Source organism: Watersipora subatra, chromosome 10 (assembly GCF_963576615.1).
Source record: "Watersipora subatra chromosome 10, tzWatSuba1.1, whole genome shotgun sequence".
In the NCBI taxonomy this organism is placed as follows: Eukaryota; Metazoa; Bryozoa; class Gymnolaemata; order Cheilostomatida; family Watersiporidae; genus Watersipora; species Watersipora subatra.
This window is the reverse complement of record NC_088717.1, coordinates 50,517,487-50,533,712: the sequence shown is the minus strand read 5'-3', so window position 1 is coordinate 50,533,712 and position 16,226 is coordinate 50,517,487. Positions and strand designations below refer to the sequence as shown.

At 37.2% G+C, this 16,226-nt stretch overlaps 1 protein-coding gene across 3 annotated transcripts; it reads right to left on the bottom strand.

Annotated features, from left to right (window-relative positions):
* Positions 1-1,306: 1,306 nt before the first annotated feature.
* Positions 1,307-16,024, bottom strand: LOC137405914 (uncharacterized). 3 transcript variants are annotated; one of them, XM_068092378.1, is made up of 9 exons: positions 15,919-16,024; positions 13,717-13,827; positions 13,156-13,264; positions 12,698-12,784; positions 7,217-8,092; positions 6,490-6,907; positions 6,015-6,082; positions 4,535-4,573; positions 1,307-1,826 (listed from the first exon to the last, which is right to left on the bottom strand). In XM_068092378.1, the coding sequence occupies exons 4-6, from the start codon at positions 12,741-12,743 to the stop codon at positions 6,525-6,527; spliced, it is 1,305 nt and encodes a 434-aa protein (XP_067948479.1). In that variant the 5' UTR covers positions 12,744-12,784; positions 13,156-13,264; positions 13,717-13,827; positions 15,919-16,024; the 3' UTR covers positions 1,307-1,826; positions 4,535-4,573; positions 6,015-6,082; positions 6,490-6,524. The 3 variants fall into 3 exon arrangements, with proteins under 3 accessions (XP_067948479.1, XP_067948480.1, XP_067948478.1); XM_068092379.1 differs by having other exon boundaries at positions 7,427-8,092; XM_068092377.1 differs by having other exon boundaries at positions 6,490-8,092.
* Between the last annotated feature and the right edge of the window lie 202 nt (positions 16,025-16,226).

Genomic DNA, 16,226 nt, shown 5'->3' with positions numbered 1-16,226 from the left:
CTAGAATAGAAAACTTTTCATGACAAACGATCAATAACAAACAGCTTGATGTTAACTTACTAACAATAGCTTGAGTGTATGATTGCGGGTACTCCGAGCATCAGGTATCAGCCTTGCCTGTGAAGGTCATCTTACTGTCTTCCTGCCAGCATGTCAATGAAAACGGAGGTGAAGTGTTTTTATAACCGACTTTTATTGTACCTTATGGCACTTTATTAAATTTGCATTGTGTAACAGTTTTTAGTCCCTCACTGATTTTAAATGAGATTGAAGCTGCAAATTGTAACTTTGGAATCAGACTTTTCTGACTGAGGTCAAGGTGAAATAAGGTCAACTGACTTTTGAACTTATGCTGTCATCTTTAGGTTCATACTATATTTGTATTTTTAGTTTTAATGACGGACGTATTTTCAATTGGTAATAAAAATTGAAAGAAAGATTGTCAAGTGTTTTTTATAGTGACCCCTTCTCCCCGCCGGTAGAACGACTCCTTTGTTGTGACTAAGCAAACATTGTGTTAGATAAAACTAGGGAAGGACAAACTAACCAAACATGAAACAGTACTAGTGTCAGGTATTCTATATAGTGCACCATAGCACTACTATGCAACTGATACATTTGGCAGGAAAACTGTCAGGTGTTTTTTACAAGACCCCAAGTAGAACGATTCCTTTGCTGTTTACAGACCCCCTAGTAGAATGAACGACGACACCTGGTAGAACGACTCCTTTATTTTGACTAAGCAAACATTATGCTATATTAGACTAGATGTTTACATAAATAATTGGCAACCTTCCAGACGAGCTCTACATAGTAGGGAGCTGTCTAAACTAACTTTGAAAGTTCTACAACTCACATGGGCAACAGTTATCCCTGGTATGTACCACAAGCTGTTGCATGTGACAACTTATTAGATTTCAGAGATCCTACCTACCAGTCCTATTCTCTCTTGTTTAGTATTTGTAACTCAAATGCTGATGAGCAAATCATCAATTTTTCCTGCATCCTTTTTGGAAAAATCAAGGGAGATGATTGTTGTTGACACTATCACAAAAATGTATGATATATGTTTGTATTCAGCACTTTATCTTCCATTCACCATCTAGTAATAGTCAACCGTCAGTTGTATTTACACCGAATCAAACTGTCACACAATTACACTGCTGTTCTACACTGTGCATACACCTCGCTCTTGTTTGACTGGTTATCTCTATGATTATGAATACTCTATTGCTAGCTGAAGACACTGCAAGCTTTAATCAGCTTTAATGAGCACTGTAGGTCGGGTTTATAAATAATGTGATGATAGGGTGACATGTAGCAGAGTGTTTATGTCCGTACAAATAATAATATATATAATGGATGAACAACCACGCACACAGTACAATATAGTCAGAAAGGGAAAACACTCCTATAAGTGTCTATTAATAATAAACAAGAGAAAAACAAGATATGAATATAACAAGAATAATAAAAGAAGCTTAAACTATAAGAGTTAGTAAAAATCGCTCTGCTAAATATTCCAATGAGAGCAGATAATTACTAGATGAAGTTATCTTTCCTTAGCAATGTTGGGCATTGGTAGGAGAACCCTCAAACCAACCGAAATAAATTATTACTTGTGTTTTCAGCTATATACCAGGTGAGAGTCGAGATCATCGCACTTTGCTATCATCTCTGTAGCCATCTCTCTAAGGTCGTGTACAGCATTCGACAATACTCTCTTGCTCTCAATCACTCGTTGCACTTTTTGATCTTTTTCATCAATGATTTGAGCTTGAGTTTTACTGTTCTCTTTCCATTCATGCACCTGCGCTTTAAGGTTCCTGAAATTATAAAATTTCATTTCTTTGCTGAAGTTTGTATAGCACAATTAGTTTGCTATTTGCTAATAACAAGAAGGTAAAAGTGCTAAATACTTTATATTGTCACACATCCCTTTTTGAGATCTTTTGTTGTAGCTGAAAACAGGTGCCAAACTTTGATTGATGATCACAGCAACTTTCTAACAAAAACATTCATGTAAAAGTCATCTCCACAACAAGTCTGGTAAGTAGTGAAGTCTGGTAGACCTACAGCTACACATGAAACCAGGTGTACCAGTTTTAGTACCGATACTGTATATAAATTAACCTCATTCAAAAAGAACTCTCTGACCGTTCTTTGTATGTCCCATCAAAGAAAGTAGCACAATTAAAGATCAAATAAAACACTTGTATTTGTCCATCTTTTAACCTTGTTACTTAGACTGTGATAAGATTCATCTACTTACGCATGTTTACTAAAGTCTATTGCAAGTATTAAATATTCACATATCAGTGATGAGCAAACAAAGCTTGGAAATATACTATTCACACTCAAATGAATATCAGACGTAAAAGGGTGACTGAATGGGAGACACCAATCAGAATTCAGTATTTCAAGGATTGACCAATCAGCATCGAGTAGCTTCTGACTTCTAATCAATCATTTTGTGCTAAGCTCTGTGATCGGCTCAACATGTGAAATTTTATTGCTATTCATTCTGATCATCTTCGAAGTGTTTTTTAATTTATTCTAATTGGTCAGTTCTAAAACAAAACTACTTTTGCTTTAATCTGATTGGTTACACGTGAATGTGTAGAATATACTTATAGTTGCTAATAGTAATACGCTAAAAAAGGGAAATAATGATAATAAAAACAATAAATAATATTCATCATTGCAGACTCCTTTAATGAAGAGGCTGGTAGCCCTGTGGTGGGTCAGTAACACTGCCTTGTTCAGATCGGGAGGATTGAGCTCGGTGGTAATTGCACCACAATCTCAGAGACGCTGTTGTACCTGCCGATGGGTACAACAATCATTGCTGTTCTGTAGAGTAGTTCAGAGACTGCGTGAAGTGGGTCACTGTTGCCTCTGTCCTCCTTCCACATTTCAAGGAAGATGTTTCCTCCGGTTACATTGTGCCAGTTGTTGAGAAACTGCAAGCTGGTCAGTTCAGTCTCCTATTTCTACCATCTATTCTCAGACTCCGCTTGAAGTGATTTGTGAAGTGGCTGCTGGTGTTGCGTGGAAAGCCTTTCTTGCTGGAGTAAAGCAGTAAACTGAGGTAAAAGGATGTTTCGGCGTTGTACTCCGTCACATCAACATGTCGGTCAAGAATGCTACCGATGACACCGAGGCGTACTCTTCTATTGCCGCTTCATGACATGTAGTGTCAGGATGACCCCTTACCACTTGCAAACACTACCGTCTTGTTTTTTTTGTCGCGTACATCTACCGCGACGTCTGGATAAAAGATTGACCTGATTCAAGGTCCTAGCTTGATTTGATTGAGTATTGATTTTGTTTATTGGTGAGAGTTGAATTGAACTTAGGATGGCTAAAGGATTGAGGATTGAAATGTGATGTTTTGCAATGAATTTAAAATTGAATTGATATGACATAGGATGCAAATAAGTTGAAAATTGAATTGTTCAAGGTTGACTTGCAGCAAAATTCACATTACAGTTATTTGGTATCACCATGTCTTACTCTGTTGTGTTGTAGGTGCAAAATATGTGGAAATGTGATTACAAGCTCTTAAAAGCTCAAAAACGAAAAGCCGCCGTAGATTGGAATCAGTTTATTTCTCTGACGTATTCATTACATTTGGTTATTGTTTTGTCATGTGGTGTTCTCACGAGAATCGAAAGGCCAATAAAAGGCTCAATATAAAACTTCTCGTAGCCCTAGTTTATGACAAACGCTTCAGGTTTTACCGAAGACCCCGTATCAAATATAGATGCTTGCTACTTTACAGTTTTGTTTCGGCTTGGTCTAATCCTCTAGTCGTAATCTGATCATGTGACCCATACTTCACGAATAATTTTTGCAGCATTTTTTGATTGTCACATGTGACCAACAGGCTCGTCATGTTTATCAGATTATTGATATGTACTCCTTTGAGCTAAGGTTGAAAATTTAAACGATTTTTTACGATAGGTTATAGGATATCAGTGCTGAAAGTGACAGCATTACAATGACGATAAAATAGACACGTAAGAACAATAGATGTGGTTTTATTGAATGCGTGAAGTATATTCGTGAAAATATTTTGACGAATGGGGTTGCTTGAAAGTGTAAACAGAAGCCATCTTGTACAACTACGTCCCATTTGAGCCGTTTTGGAAAGAGAATCCATACTATGGCGGTCTTGTTTGGCTGCGATAAACTGTTCGTTTTTGAGCTTTTAAGAGCTTGTAATCACATTTTCACCTATTTTGCACCTACAACACAACAGAGTAAGACATGGTGAATCTTTTGTTACCAAATAACTGTAATGTGAATTTTGTTACAAGTCAACCTTTAAGATTTTGTTAAGATTATGAATAATCTTTTACAGCCTTATAAACATCTCTGCAGCTAGTTGTTAATAAGAGTACTAATACTATACAGAAATACAGAATATTAAATCATATCATAATATTAATAAAGTATTTGTACAATGAAATTTAATTGACTGATGAAATAATATGTAAAACGATAAATGAGCTGCCAGTAAAAATCTTACCTAATTTCCTCTTTGTTCCTCTCATTCTCCTCAACTAACCTAAAAGTACATATACATTTTCTGTATAGTGATCAGGTATCGATGTTCTATAAATGTATTGATTTGCTCTCCATTTTTTATACTACTTGCAAAACAAATGTCTATTAAATATATTTGAGTCAATCACAGTTCTAGTTCTCTTCACAAACCTAAGCCAGTAACATGATTATGAAACTACAAATGAATCATATTTTATATTTAGTTAACAAACTCTGAGATGTCACCATATAAATTAAAAAACATTCAATTATGTGTCCAAGCATCTGCTCTATGCAGTCTACATCAGTGTCAGCAATTCATACTAGAAACCCTCGATTTATAAAATAGCTTCAGGCAAGTATAATATTTTTAGTAAAACAAGGTCACATTATAGCGTGGAGGACTGGACAAATATACTATTTATGCCATCTTTAGATATCTGTGTTCAACTGTTATAACCTTACATACGCATTCTTTATACCTTTGTTATGTAACACTTTATATCTAAGCCTGCCACACAGGCCTGCCGTAACTAGGTCGTGTATTGTTATGTAAGAATCATTACACTCCTTTTATGGGCACGATTAGAAGTGGGCGAAGAAAGGCCAGTATATAATGAGGAGGCGCAAGCCACCTCGTGGGGATAGTTGCGAACTTGATGCTGATGTTGTACATGTGTTCATGATTATATATATATAATAAATAGACTAAACTTCACTCACACGAACTTATTACGTTCATGCTTGCCTGGATGGTTTAGACAGGACCATTCAACCAGAACTGGTCTGACTCCGGGTAAGAACCGCCTGAAAGATACCTAAGGAAGGCTAGGGGTTGGGCTATGCTACGACTGGACCTGATCGGAGATGCAATAGCATAAGAGATCAGGCCCTACAGTAAGCTAGCCCGAGATCTAGACTAGCCAACGATAGGGACTCAGAGAGCAGGCTGTATTAGGGTTCCGAGCGAGCCTGGGGTTGGGCAACAGCCACGGCCTGATCAGACCACCAGGTGTGTCAGGCAGGCCCGACAAGGGGAAGGCCCAGAGTTCAGGCTGCACCTGCTTGTTAGGATAGTAAAGCTGGCTCAGCTATCGGGGCCAGGCCTTTACAATATCTTGCAGAAGGTAAACCATGAAAAGGAGTATGCTACATTTTCAGTTTGGCAGAATGAAGGGTTTTATAAACAGTTTAACAGTGATTTTAGCACAAGGGCTGAGTATAGTGTTATTAAACTTCATGTAAAAACTAAGGGACATTGCTAATAAAAATAGGCGGAGCTACAGCAAACCTGCCCATGCATGACTTAATGAGTGACCTGAGCAGACTCTTTGGTGCAGGAGTGCAATAATAGTACAATTACATGCACTTCATTGAACATTAATGTATAAAGTGGTGAAAAAATACTTCACCACAAGCTATGAATCACCAGTTACTAATACAAGTATTTTAAATAAACATACCCAATGCAGTATTCGATGTATTTCGCTGCTTCCGTAGAACCAGCAACAAGAAGTATGTCTTCGACCTCCTACAGCATACACAAACATGTTGCTAACGGCCAAATTAACCACAGATCAGGATACAAAATGTAAGATAAGTAGGTTTGTACAAACTCAAATTATGAACACAATCTAGAAAGCCCAAATCCATGCCATGTAATTAATTATTACAATAATAGTTGAGTGATTTCGAGGTTTGACACTATTTAGAAGTTTCTTGCAAACTCTCTGCGTGCCACCGTAAACAAATTAACCACAGATCAGGATACAAGATTTGTAGGTTTGTACAAACTCAAGTTATGAACACAATCTGAAAAGCCCAAGTACAAGGCTAGTAATTATTACAATAATAGTGGCAGAATTCTCTAGTTTGCCCTTATTTATAAATTTCTGGTCAACTCTCTGAGTGCCACCATAAACCTGCTGATAAAGCTACCTTTTGTTGATCGGGCAGATCTTTAAACAATTCTTTTACTGCTTTGATGTAACTTTCTCTCTCTTCATTGCTGTTGAATTTGCCGACCGGGTGGTAAAAGGTACAGCGAAAATTGCTTTAGAAATTGCATGTGTTTTCAGCTCATTTATGAATAGCTCAAGGAAAGCCTCATCACAGTGGAGTAAGGTTTCACTCAAGCATGACTCTACAGCCTTTTTGTACTGTCGAGCACATTGAGGCAATTTTTTCTCTCCATCCTTACAAGCCGATTGGCGGGCTACTTGAAGCGAACGTTCTATCTCCTTATCCTTAGAAGCCGGTTGGTAAAGAACTGCAAAGAGGGCTTCATAAAACTCGTCCTTTTCATCTTCTTCCATCAAAAGCTTTTCAACACTGTGTGGGGTAATTTCATGAGGTTCTGTAAAAAAATTTTGAAACCTTTTTATTGCCTTGCCGGTGATAGTGATTGTCTTGTCCAAATTTTTACTCAAGTCTTCATGTAACTTTGAATCGCATGATGACAAAATTAGAATGGCATTCTCTTTTGCATCTTGATGAGCTTTTTCATATTCATTCCATTTCTCTAGAAACTCGGCTTCATTGCGACCCTGAGTACCACTTTTTGAAATTTCAGCAAATGTAGTTAACACCTCTTCAGTTTCGTCACGTTTGTTAAAATCTTTTAGAAGACCAGTTACGATTGTGTTTGCGTCATCTTTAGTTTTACCTTGATCAAGTAACTTTTCAACCAAATATGTAGTATGATCTGATGAAAGCATTTTCCCAGCTTGTTCTTCCAACCATGATTTGAATTGTCCTATTTGTTCATATGCAGCCTTGAAAGCGGCGACTAAAGGTTCCGAGTTTTCCATGCCTGATAGAGATGTCTTCGAACCTATGATTCTATGTAGAACATCAAACAAAAATCTCAACTCACTTTTGAATTTTGCTTTTAGCAAAGTTTTGATGTCAATCTCTTCTGCTGGATGTCTACCGAAGAGATCTATCAATTCATTCCTGAAGTTGTCTAAGCCAGGAAACATGGTGGCCAGTTCGTCTTTAATTAATGTCAAAATTCTTTTCTCACAATTTGGCAAGATTTCAATTGCATTCTTTTGTAGATCGGCCTCCATTTCCAAAATCTCCTGCGGATTCTTCAGAGATTTTTCTTGGAAGAAAAATTTATCTCCTGGAAGAAAAAAACTACCTCCTTTTTCCTCCTTTAATGCATTTCCAAGTGACTGCCGCAGCATTTTTCTCTGAGCACTTGAAGTTCTATTTATTGATCTCTGAATCTCATCACGATTTGATTGTTTCCATTCTCTGATGTTTTTTAAAGTAAAAGTTTTTAATAAGCCAAGTGCATTTACTAATTGCTCTGTTTTGTCCCAACCTTTGGTGATTTCCCTAGTTCGTTCTCGGTAATTCTGTTGCTTAGCAATAAAGTCGACAAATATTTCTACCAATTTTTCTTTCAAAGTTTTATCGATCGGAAGAATACAGAGTGAAATATCAAAAACGTGTGGACAGAGCTTGGAGAGAGATTTCAACCATTCAAGCAAGTCCATTGTTGACACTCCGCTCAAAGCATCCTCATCTGAACCTGCAAAAGGAGTAAACTATGTAATAGATTAAGCCGTTGATAAAATGGTAGACAGAAATTGTCAATCTATAGGCGATTTCTAGAATATTGTTAAAACTTAACTCATGGGTAAAAAACTCCAAATAAAATGAACTGCCATTTGAATACTTTATAAAAGGATGATGAAATAAAATCATGATTGCAGAAGTTAAAATGGTCGCAAGTTTCAATGGAAATAGCGGGCATGCATTTCATCTCTTTAGCTAGCAGAATACAAATGCTTGCTTTTTGTACAGAAAAAATTATTCCAGAAGTTGCATCATCTGTGCCAGCTTGTCTTCCTCCAACATATGAGTCAGCTTTGCTAGCTTGTCTTGCTACAGCCTTTGCATCACCTGTGCCAGATTGTCCTGCTTCAACATATGAGTCAGCTTTGCTAGCTTGTCCTGCTACAGCATTTGAGTCACCCATGCTAGCTTGTCTTCCTACAGCACCTGAGTCACCTGTGCTAGGTTGTCTTGCTACAACATCTGAACCACCTGTGCTAGTTTGTCTTGCTACAGCATCTGAGTCACCTGTGCTAGCTAGTCTTGCTACAACATCTGAGTCACCTGTGCAAGGTTGTCTTGCTACAACATCTGAACCACCTGTGCTAGTTTGTCTTGCTACAGCATCTGAGTCACCTGTGCTAGCTTGTCTTGCTACAGCATCTGAGTCACCTGTGCTAGTTTGTCTTGCTACAGCATCTGAGTCACCTGTACTAGTTTGTCTTGCTACAGCATCTGAGTCACCTGTGCTAGCTAGTCTTGCTACAGCATCTGAGTCACCTGTGCTAACTTGTTTTGCTACAGTATCTGAGTCACCTGTGCTAACTTGTCTTGCTACAGCATCTGAGTCACCTGTGCTAGGTTGTCTTGCTACAGCATCTGAGTCACCTGTGCTAGGTTGTCTTGCTACAGCATCTGAGTCACCTGTGCTAGCTTGTCTTGCTACAGCATCTGAGTCACCTGTGCTAGGTTGTCTTGCTACAGCATTTGAGTCACCTGTGCTAGGTTGTCTTGCTACAGCATCTGAGTCACCTGTGCTAGGTTGTCTTGCTACAGCATCTGAGTCACCTGTGCTAGGTTGTCTTGCTACAGCATCTGAGTCACCTGTGCTAGGTTGTCTTGCTACAGCATCTGAGTCACCTGTGCTAGCTAGTCTTGCTACAGCATCTGAGTCACCTGTGCAAGGTTGTCTTGCTACAACATCTGAACCACCTGTGCTAGTTTGTCTTGCTACAGCATCTGAGTCACCTGTGCTAGCTTGTCTTGCTACAGCATCTGAGTCACCTGTGCTAGTTTGTCTTGCTACAGCATCTGAGTCACCTGTACTAGTTTGTCTTGCTACAGCATCTGAGTCACCTGTGCTAGCTAGTCTTGCTACAGCATCTGAGTCACCTGTGCTAACTTGTTTTGCTACAGTATCTGAGTCACCTGTGCTAACTTGTCTTGCTACAGCATCTGAGTCACCTGTGCTAGGTTGTCTTGCTACAGCATCTGAGTCACCTGTGCTAGGTTGTCTTGCTACAGCATCTGAGTCACCTGTGCTAGCTTGTCTTGCTACAGCATCTGAGTCACCTGTGCTAGGTTGTCTTGCTACAGCATTTGAGTCACCTGTGCTAGGTTGTCTTGCTACAGCATCTGAGTCACCTGTGCTAGGTTGTCTTGCTACAGCATCTGAGTCACCTGTGCTAGGTTGTCTTGCTACAGCATCTGAGTCATCTGTACTAGCCTGCTTTTTTAGTGTCTAAGTCATTTATATTAGCTTCTTTTGCAACAGAATCTAAAATAGAAACTTGCCACTCTTTTATTTGTTTAGAAGGTTTTACCATGGAGATAAGGTAGCAGCAGTAGGTCAGGAGTAACAATATTTGCGTGGAAGAATTACAAAGGAGTGTGGGACAAGTAATAACAAAGAAAAATCATTCAGCAACTTCTGACTTTTTTAATGATGATTCGACAAAAAACACCTGCAATCCTAAAAAGCAAAGAAATCTGCATATTAAAAAAGTTTTGTATTCTGACTGTCAAGTGCAAATTATTATCGACAATGACTGAATCATGTCTGTATTAAAAGATATTTGAAACATATTTTCTAATACATGTATATATTTACCTTGATTTCCATGACCTTATTAACATTATTTGTTGATGAGAAGTACAAAGGAGTGTGGGATAAGTAATAACAAGGTAAAATTATTCAGTAAATTCTGATTTCTTTGACAATGACTGAATATAAACACCTGCATTCCTAAAGAGCAAAATGGCATTAGTAAAAAAGCAGAAAACCTGCGTATTAAACAATGATTTAACAGCATATTTACTCTGCTCTCCTTGACTTTGACAAAATAATAATATTCAAACTACATAGACATCAAAGTTGTTCTCAATAATATAGATAGCTATCATCACTACTATTGTGCAGTTTTTATATAATGCTAAAAGTCCTGCCTGTCAGTCAGTCTGTCTGTCTGTCTGTCTGTCTGTCTGTCTGAAGCCACCCTAGGAGCCTGAGGGAAAAGTTACTATTGCACAGGAGTTAAATCAGATATGTAGATCTCTAGCCAAGCACTACCGTCAGTGCCACTTAATCATTCCTAACAACTAGAATAACTGTGCACTTGTTTATTACATATGACCGGGCTTCCAGCTTGCTAGAACTTTATAACAACTAAAAGTATTTATTTTTTGCTTTAAAATAAACACAAGAAGTTATGTTTATCATTAGTTCCCCGTTATATAAATAGTTCTCAGCATCACTTTAGTGCTGATTGGCATATAATATTGACCCAAAGAATTAAATGAATCAAATAACAAAAATATGTTATAACAACTGCAAGTATTTATTTTCTACTTAACAATGAAACACCAAATGTTTGTACATCACTAGGTGACAATGAGAAAAATTGAACCAATGTAATAAACCTCTCATGAAATTATCATATACAGTGAAACATGGATAACTCGCCCTCGGATATAGCGAACACATGGTTAACTCGACTGGATTTGCTTGGTCCGTTCCCACGCAATGATAAATGGCTCTATATAACTCGAATTCAACACTGTTATAACGAACTGTTTTTTGCCCAACGGCTACCGAAACGGTTGCTATCGCTTTAGAAAATCACTTTATTCCAAGCCATAGAGGTAAACCTCATCTTTTCGTAATTCATAAGCGTCGTTATTACCTCCATCGGCAAAATATTTTTGTCAACGACTGTTCTAAAGGTTTGGTGAAATTTGAATTATACTGCTATACGATGAATACCACGGGTTAGCCGGGTCACGGGCGCAAGGATTTTCGCCACGCACATACAAAACAAAAACAGCATGTTGTTTTTGTTTTGTATTTGCGTGGCGAAAATCACTGAGTGCGTGACCCGGCTAGCCCGTGATGAATAGTTTTCCGACGTTGATTCCGTGTTGAATTAACGTCGGAATGTTGAATGTTTAAAACGTCTTAAAAATTGTTGAAATCAAACGTATACTTTGTCTTAGCTAAAAAAAACTATTCATCGTTTGACCTAAACACAAAATACGTGTGTACATTCAATAAGTATCCATTCAAAAAGCGTGAGTGATATACAATGTACCGTAAAACCTCGTAAAACTTTTAATTGAACCGCCTCGAGTGTTGCTCTTAACGAATCCCAGGTAAAGTAAGGTAATCTTTGCATAAACTTCAAGAAAGATCGGCAAAATTGATCGTGGGTAAAACGCTCAAAAGAAAAAGATGTCTTTTCTTTGAGCATTTCAGCAACGATCAAGTTTTGCCAATGTCAATCTAAAAACGTCCTGGCAATAACATCACCTCAAACAACAAACCAATCTCAAGTGATAGAAAAATCTCTGTACTTTTTGATGAAAACGTTTTAAACTTTACATTAGAAGCATTTAATTTGAAACAAGCCATTTGTGCTTTTGATTTATATTATAGTTTGTATATGTTCATGTATCTCCTAATAAATAAGTAAATACATGGCTTGTGACAGTGCTCTGATAACTTGAACACTCTGATAATTCGAACACTTTTGCTCGGTCCCTTGAAGTTTGAGTTATCCGAGTTTCACTGTATGTTATGTCCTATATAAAACATACCTGATTGTATCAATGAGTGAGCAGATAACTCTTCAAGTTGACTGACATTTTTCTGTGCCAAAATATTTTCAACTCATCAAGAAACACTTTTCAACTCCTATTCCTCCATACACAGTAAATGATTAGCTATACAATTGTTGCTACATCAACATTTTTTACCATAAATAATAGCTGAGCAGAACAACTATCTAGCATATTCCATAAAAAAGTCAATATTTTACATCAAGTAATGCAAAGACTAAACAATGATTGTTATGCTTTTAAGGTAATAAATAAACACAGTCAGTGATTCAGAGTAAAATAAACCAGCTTCATCAAAACATTAGAATTCTTACAATAATAAATTACACTAAGATTGTTTGAAGTTTAAAATGAATACTTGCATGGTATGTTGTATGTTATACAACTTGCCAAACCTTTGGCTGAGCAGACAACTCCTGATGTTTTCAGAAACCATATAAAGGATCAACAATAAATACAAACGAACCTGTGAATGTTGAGTCACTCTCAGATTCCGGTTTTAATGAATCCATCTCTTCTTCAACATCTGAGTCATCTTGGTAAGATTAACTACCTAGAGAACCATAAATATAAATGGTAGGTTATATTTCCTTGAATGTACTTTAGTTACCTTTGAAAATGTGACAAGATATAAAACAGATGACAGGTTACGGGTAAAAGTTCTGAAAAAAAGAAATAAAAACAACAATAGGTTTACTGTAAGGAAATAGAGAGAACATCATTGTTTCACCACAAAACCAATGGCAATATCACATTCACCGGAGTGAGTTATGTTACACTGATCACCTATTTATAATAACACTGAATACTAAAACAGGTAAATAGCTACAACACAATATGCTTTAAACAATTCCTATCAGAGCATCTTCCTACTTGATGGTGAAGTGTGCCTCTCAACTATTTAAAAGACACAATAACCCTCACTTGGAGACTTGGAGCTGCTCGGGGACTGTGCTGCTAGAATATTATCTGGCGGATCCATCTCTTTTATGTTAGCTAGTCATGAAAGTTGACCATCACTCATATGACTCTACTGTGAACAGAGAAAATTCTAATAGCGGTCAACAAACATGGCATTGTCAAAATTTGCTTTATATTACAGGAGCACCTGCTGTATTGTATGACCTGACATGTGCTGAGAAACATCATATAATTTAATGCTGATGACAAAATTCTTATTTAATCCACAAAATTTGTACAATAATATACAAAAATATCACTATGATGCGCATACACAGTACATAAGTTATTCATAACATAGCAGCTAATTAAAGTAGATAATAACCACTTACATTATAGCTACATGCTAATATATTTGTAAGGAGAGGTTAATGAACAACAGTGCCTTCTACATTTATAGTGTTTTCTGTTACTAGTATAAATTACAAGCGATAAGTTGTAAGGAGGAGATAACAACTAAATTACAGCTCAAACAAACTTTGGCTTCACCAAAACGACCTACCTTGAAATCAGATCAAACTTTACCTGCTGTAATGTACTCAGTTCTCGATTTGTAAGGTCTTTGAACAGCGCAGGAAAGATACAAGGTAGACGGCTGCTGAGGTAAACTTGTTTATCTTCCAGTGCTTGAGCTGACTGACAATGAAATGAGTGAACGACTCTCAGTTACATTTGTGATTGCTTAGTGCTGGACAATTATAGAATAATTCACGCGCCTTTATTATCAGCCGTCCTTTTACGTGGCAGGTTGCCTCCCAGCCTTTTTATTTGAATAATCATGGTTGAGTGATTCTACTAACTTTTTAACTCCCTCGATGTCTACTATTATATTCAAAGCCAGCCTGTGTTTTAGTGCATGTATTGTATATCTTAAATACTGTACATTTACCTATCTTTAAAGTTCAGCTTGCAAACGCTAAAAAATATTGACTGTAAATGCAGCGCGTCTATTCCCAAGACATGACAAGCATATGTTAGTAGACTTACATTTCATCAGCTTTAGTCTTCATTTGGCATATTCAAAAGATATTCAACAGCAATTTAACAATTTACATAAGAAAAACAAGTACGGTATGTACAATAATAGCTCTAGTCATGCAGGGAACTACATATTGCAACGTTTACCAATTTTCTATTTTTACAGAAGAGTAGCAACTTTTAATTCTTTTTGCTAACCAAAGCTATAAAACCGAACATTTACACAGTACTCTTAGGTGCTAATAGTTTAATAGCTGTAGTGACAGGTAAAGCCAACATTACTGTAGAATTCCTAGACATATAATTACTGAACATTTTAGTGATGAAAAATAAACCAACAGGTAGTGAGTGTTCTATGAAACTTCATCTGAATTCAACCAAAAACGCAGATAAGTTAATAGAAACTAGCATAGCTTCTAATGCTAAGAGCGATACGCATCCCAACTCCCCCGCTATACTCCACCATGGCATTACTATACAGCCTAAACTTTTAGGCCTAGAAATCGTTTCTATTAATGATCCGAACGTCCTCTGCAGCGTTCCTAGTAGGATGCCTCCTTTGTTGGGGACATGTAGCATTAAGTTATATTTGACTAGATGTTGACATAATTGCCCCAAAGTAGCAAAACAAATCTTGCAAAAATTTATAAAAGCTAACTGCTGTTGTATAGAAATATCAGAAAAACACCATACCAATAGGGAATGCAACCAGACCACAGAATAAGCGTACAATATGTACAAGCAGCAAGACGCCCAACACATCAAAAGATCCAATAATTAGAAAATGTCAAAAGCAAATTAGAAATCTCAAAAAGAAAAAAGATAAATTCAAGAAATATTAATCAGTTGGAGAAACCATCAAAGGATTGTGGAAACAACTAAATCTACCAACAACTACCAGAAAACCACTAAAGATACATTGGAAACGAGTCAAAGGATTACACGTATACGAATCTGCCATTCTCTGTCAGACACAGTCGAGATACCAGGAGTAAGTTACGAGCTCCACCTTACCTGTCTACATTACGTACACCAGCTGAAGACTTACGCAAACAAGATATATTCACACTCCTGACATAAAGGATTGAACCTTAACACTCAACCTACTGCCACAGACTAGCCCTGCCACAGACTAGCCCTGCCACAGACTAGCTCTGCCACAGGCTAGAAATCTATAAACGAGAACAGATCCATTGATTTAGCCTTCACTCCGACGCCTGCTTAGATGCTCTCCTCTCTGTCTGCTGAGGAGCCTCGCTTTCTCCTGTTTGTGGAGTCTCTTTTTTCCCACCACATGCCAAAACTTTCTACCTTTGGACTGTCATGAATCTGGTTTGACTGTCGAGCTTCACAGCGGTTCAAGACCCAGCAAACAAACATGGACGACCGTTCGAGTAAGGATGTAACTTCCATTGGCTATACTAGCCTTTTGTCATCAATATTATTTAGAATTTTAATAGTTCTGTATTTTAATTGTTTGATTTATGGAATAAAGAAGTAACTTTTACTTGTAAATATCAGTATTGCTTACAGTAGCTTAACACCTTCACTTGTACCTAAACCAGTAATATCAAATTAGTTCCCACAAGCTAAGCAAAGGTACACAAACTAAGCATGTCAAAATAGAACAAGATAAAAAAAATTCAATTTGATGTTTTATGTTGGTTCGGATAGTTATATTATCTCGTCCTAGAATAGAAAACTTTTCATGACAAACGATCAATAACAAACAGCTTGATGATAACTTACTAACAATAGCTTGAGTGTATGATTGCGGGTACTCAGAGCATCAGGTATCAGCCTTGCCTGTGAAGGTCATCTTACTGTCTTCCTGCCAGCATGTCAATGAAAATGGAGGTGAAGTTTTCATATCTGGCATTTTAGAGATGAACTTTATAAACTTTGCATTGTGTAACAGCTATAAAATAGAGATGTGGACACCTAATTAATTTTAAGGAGGTTGAAGCAGCATTGTGTAACTTTGAAATCTGCCTTTTTTGACAAAGGTCAAAGTGAATTAAGGTGTACAGATTTCAAACTTTTTCTGTCATCACTTG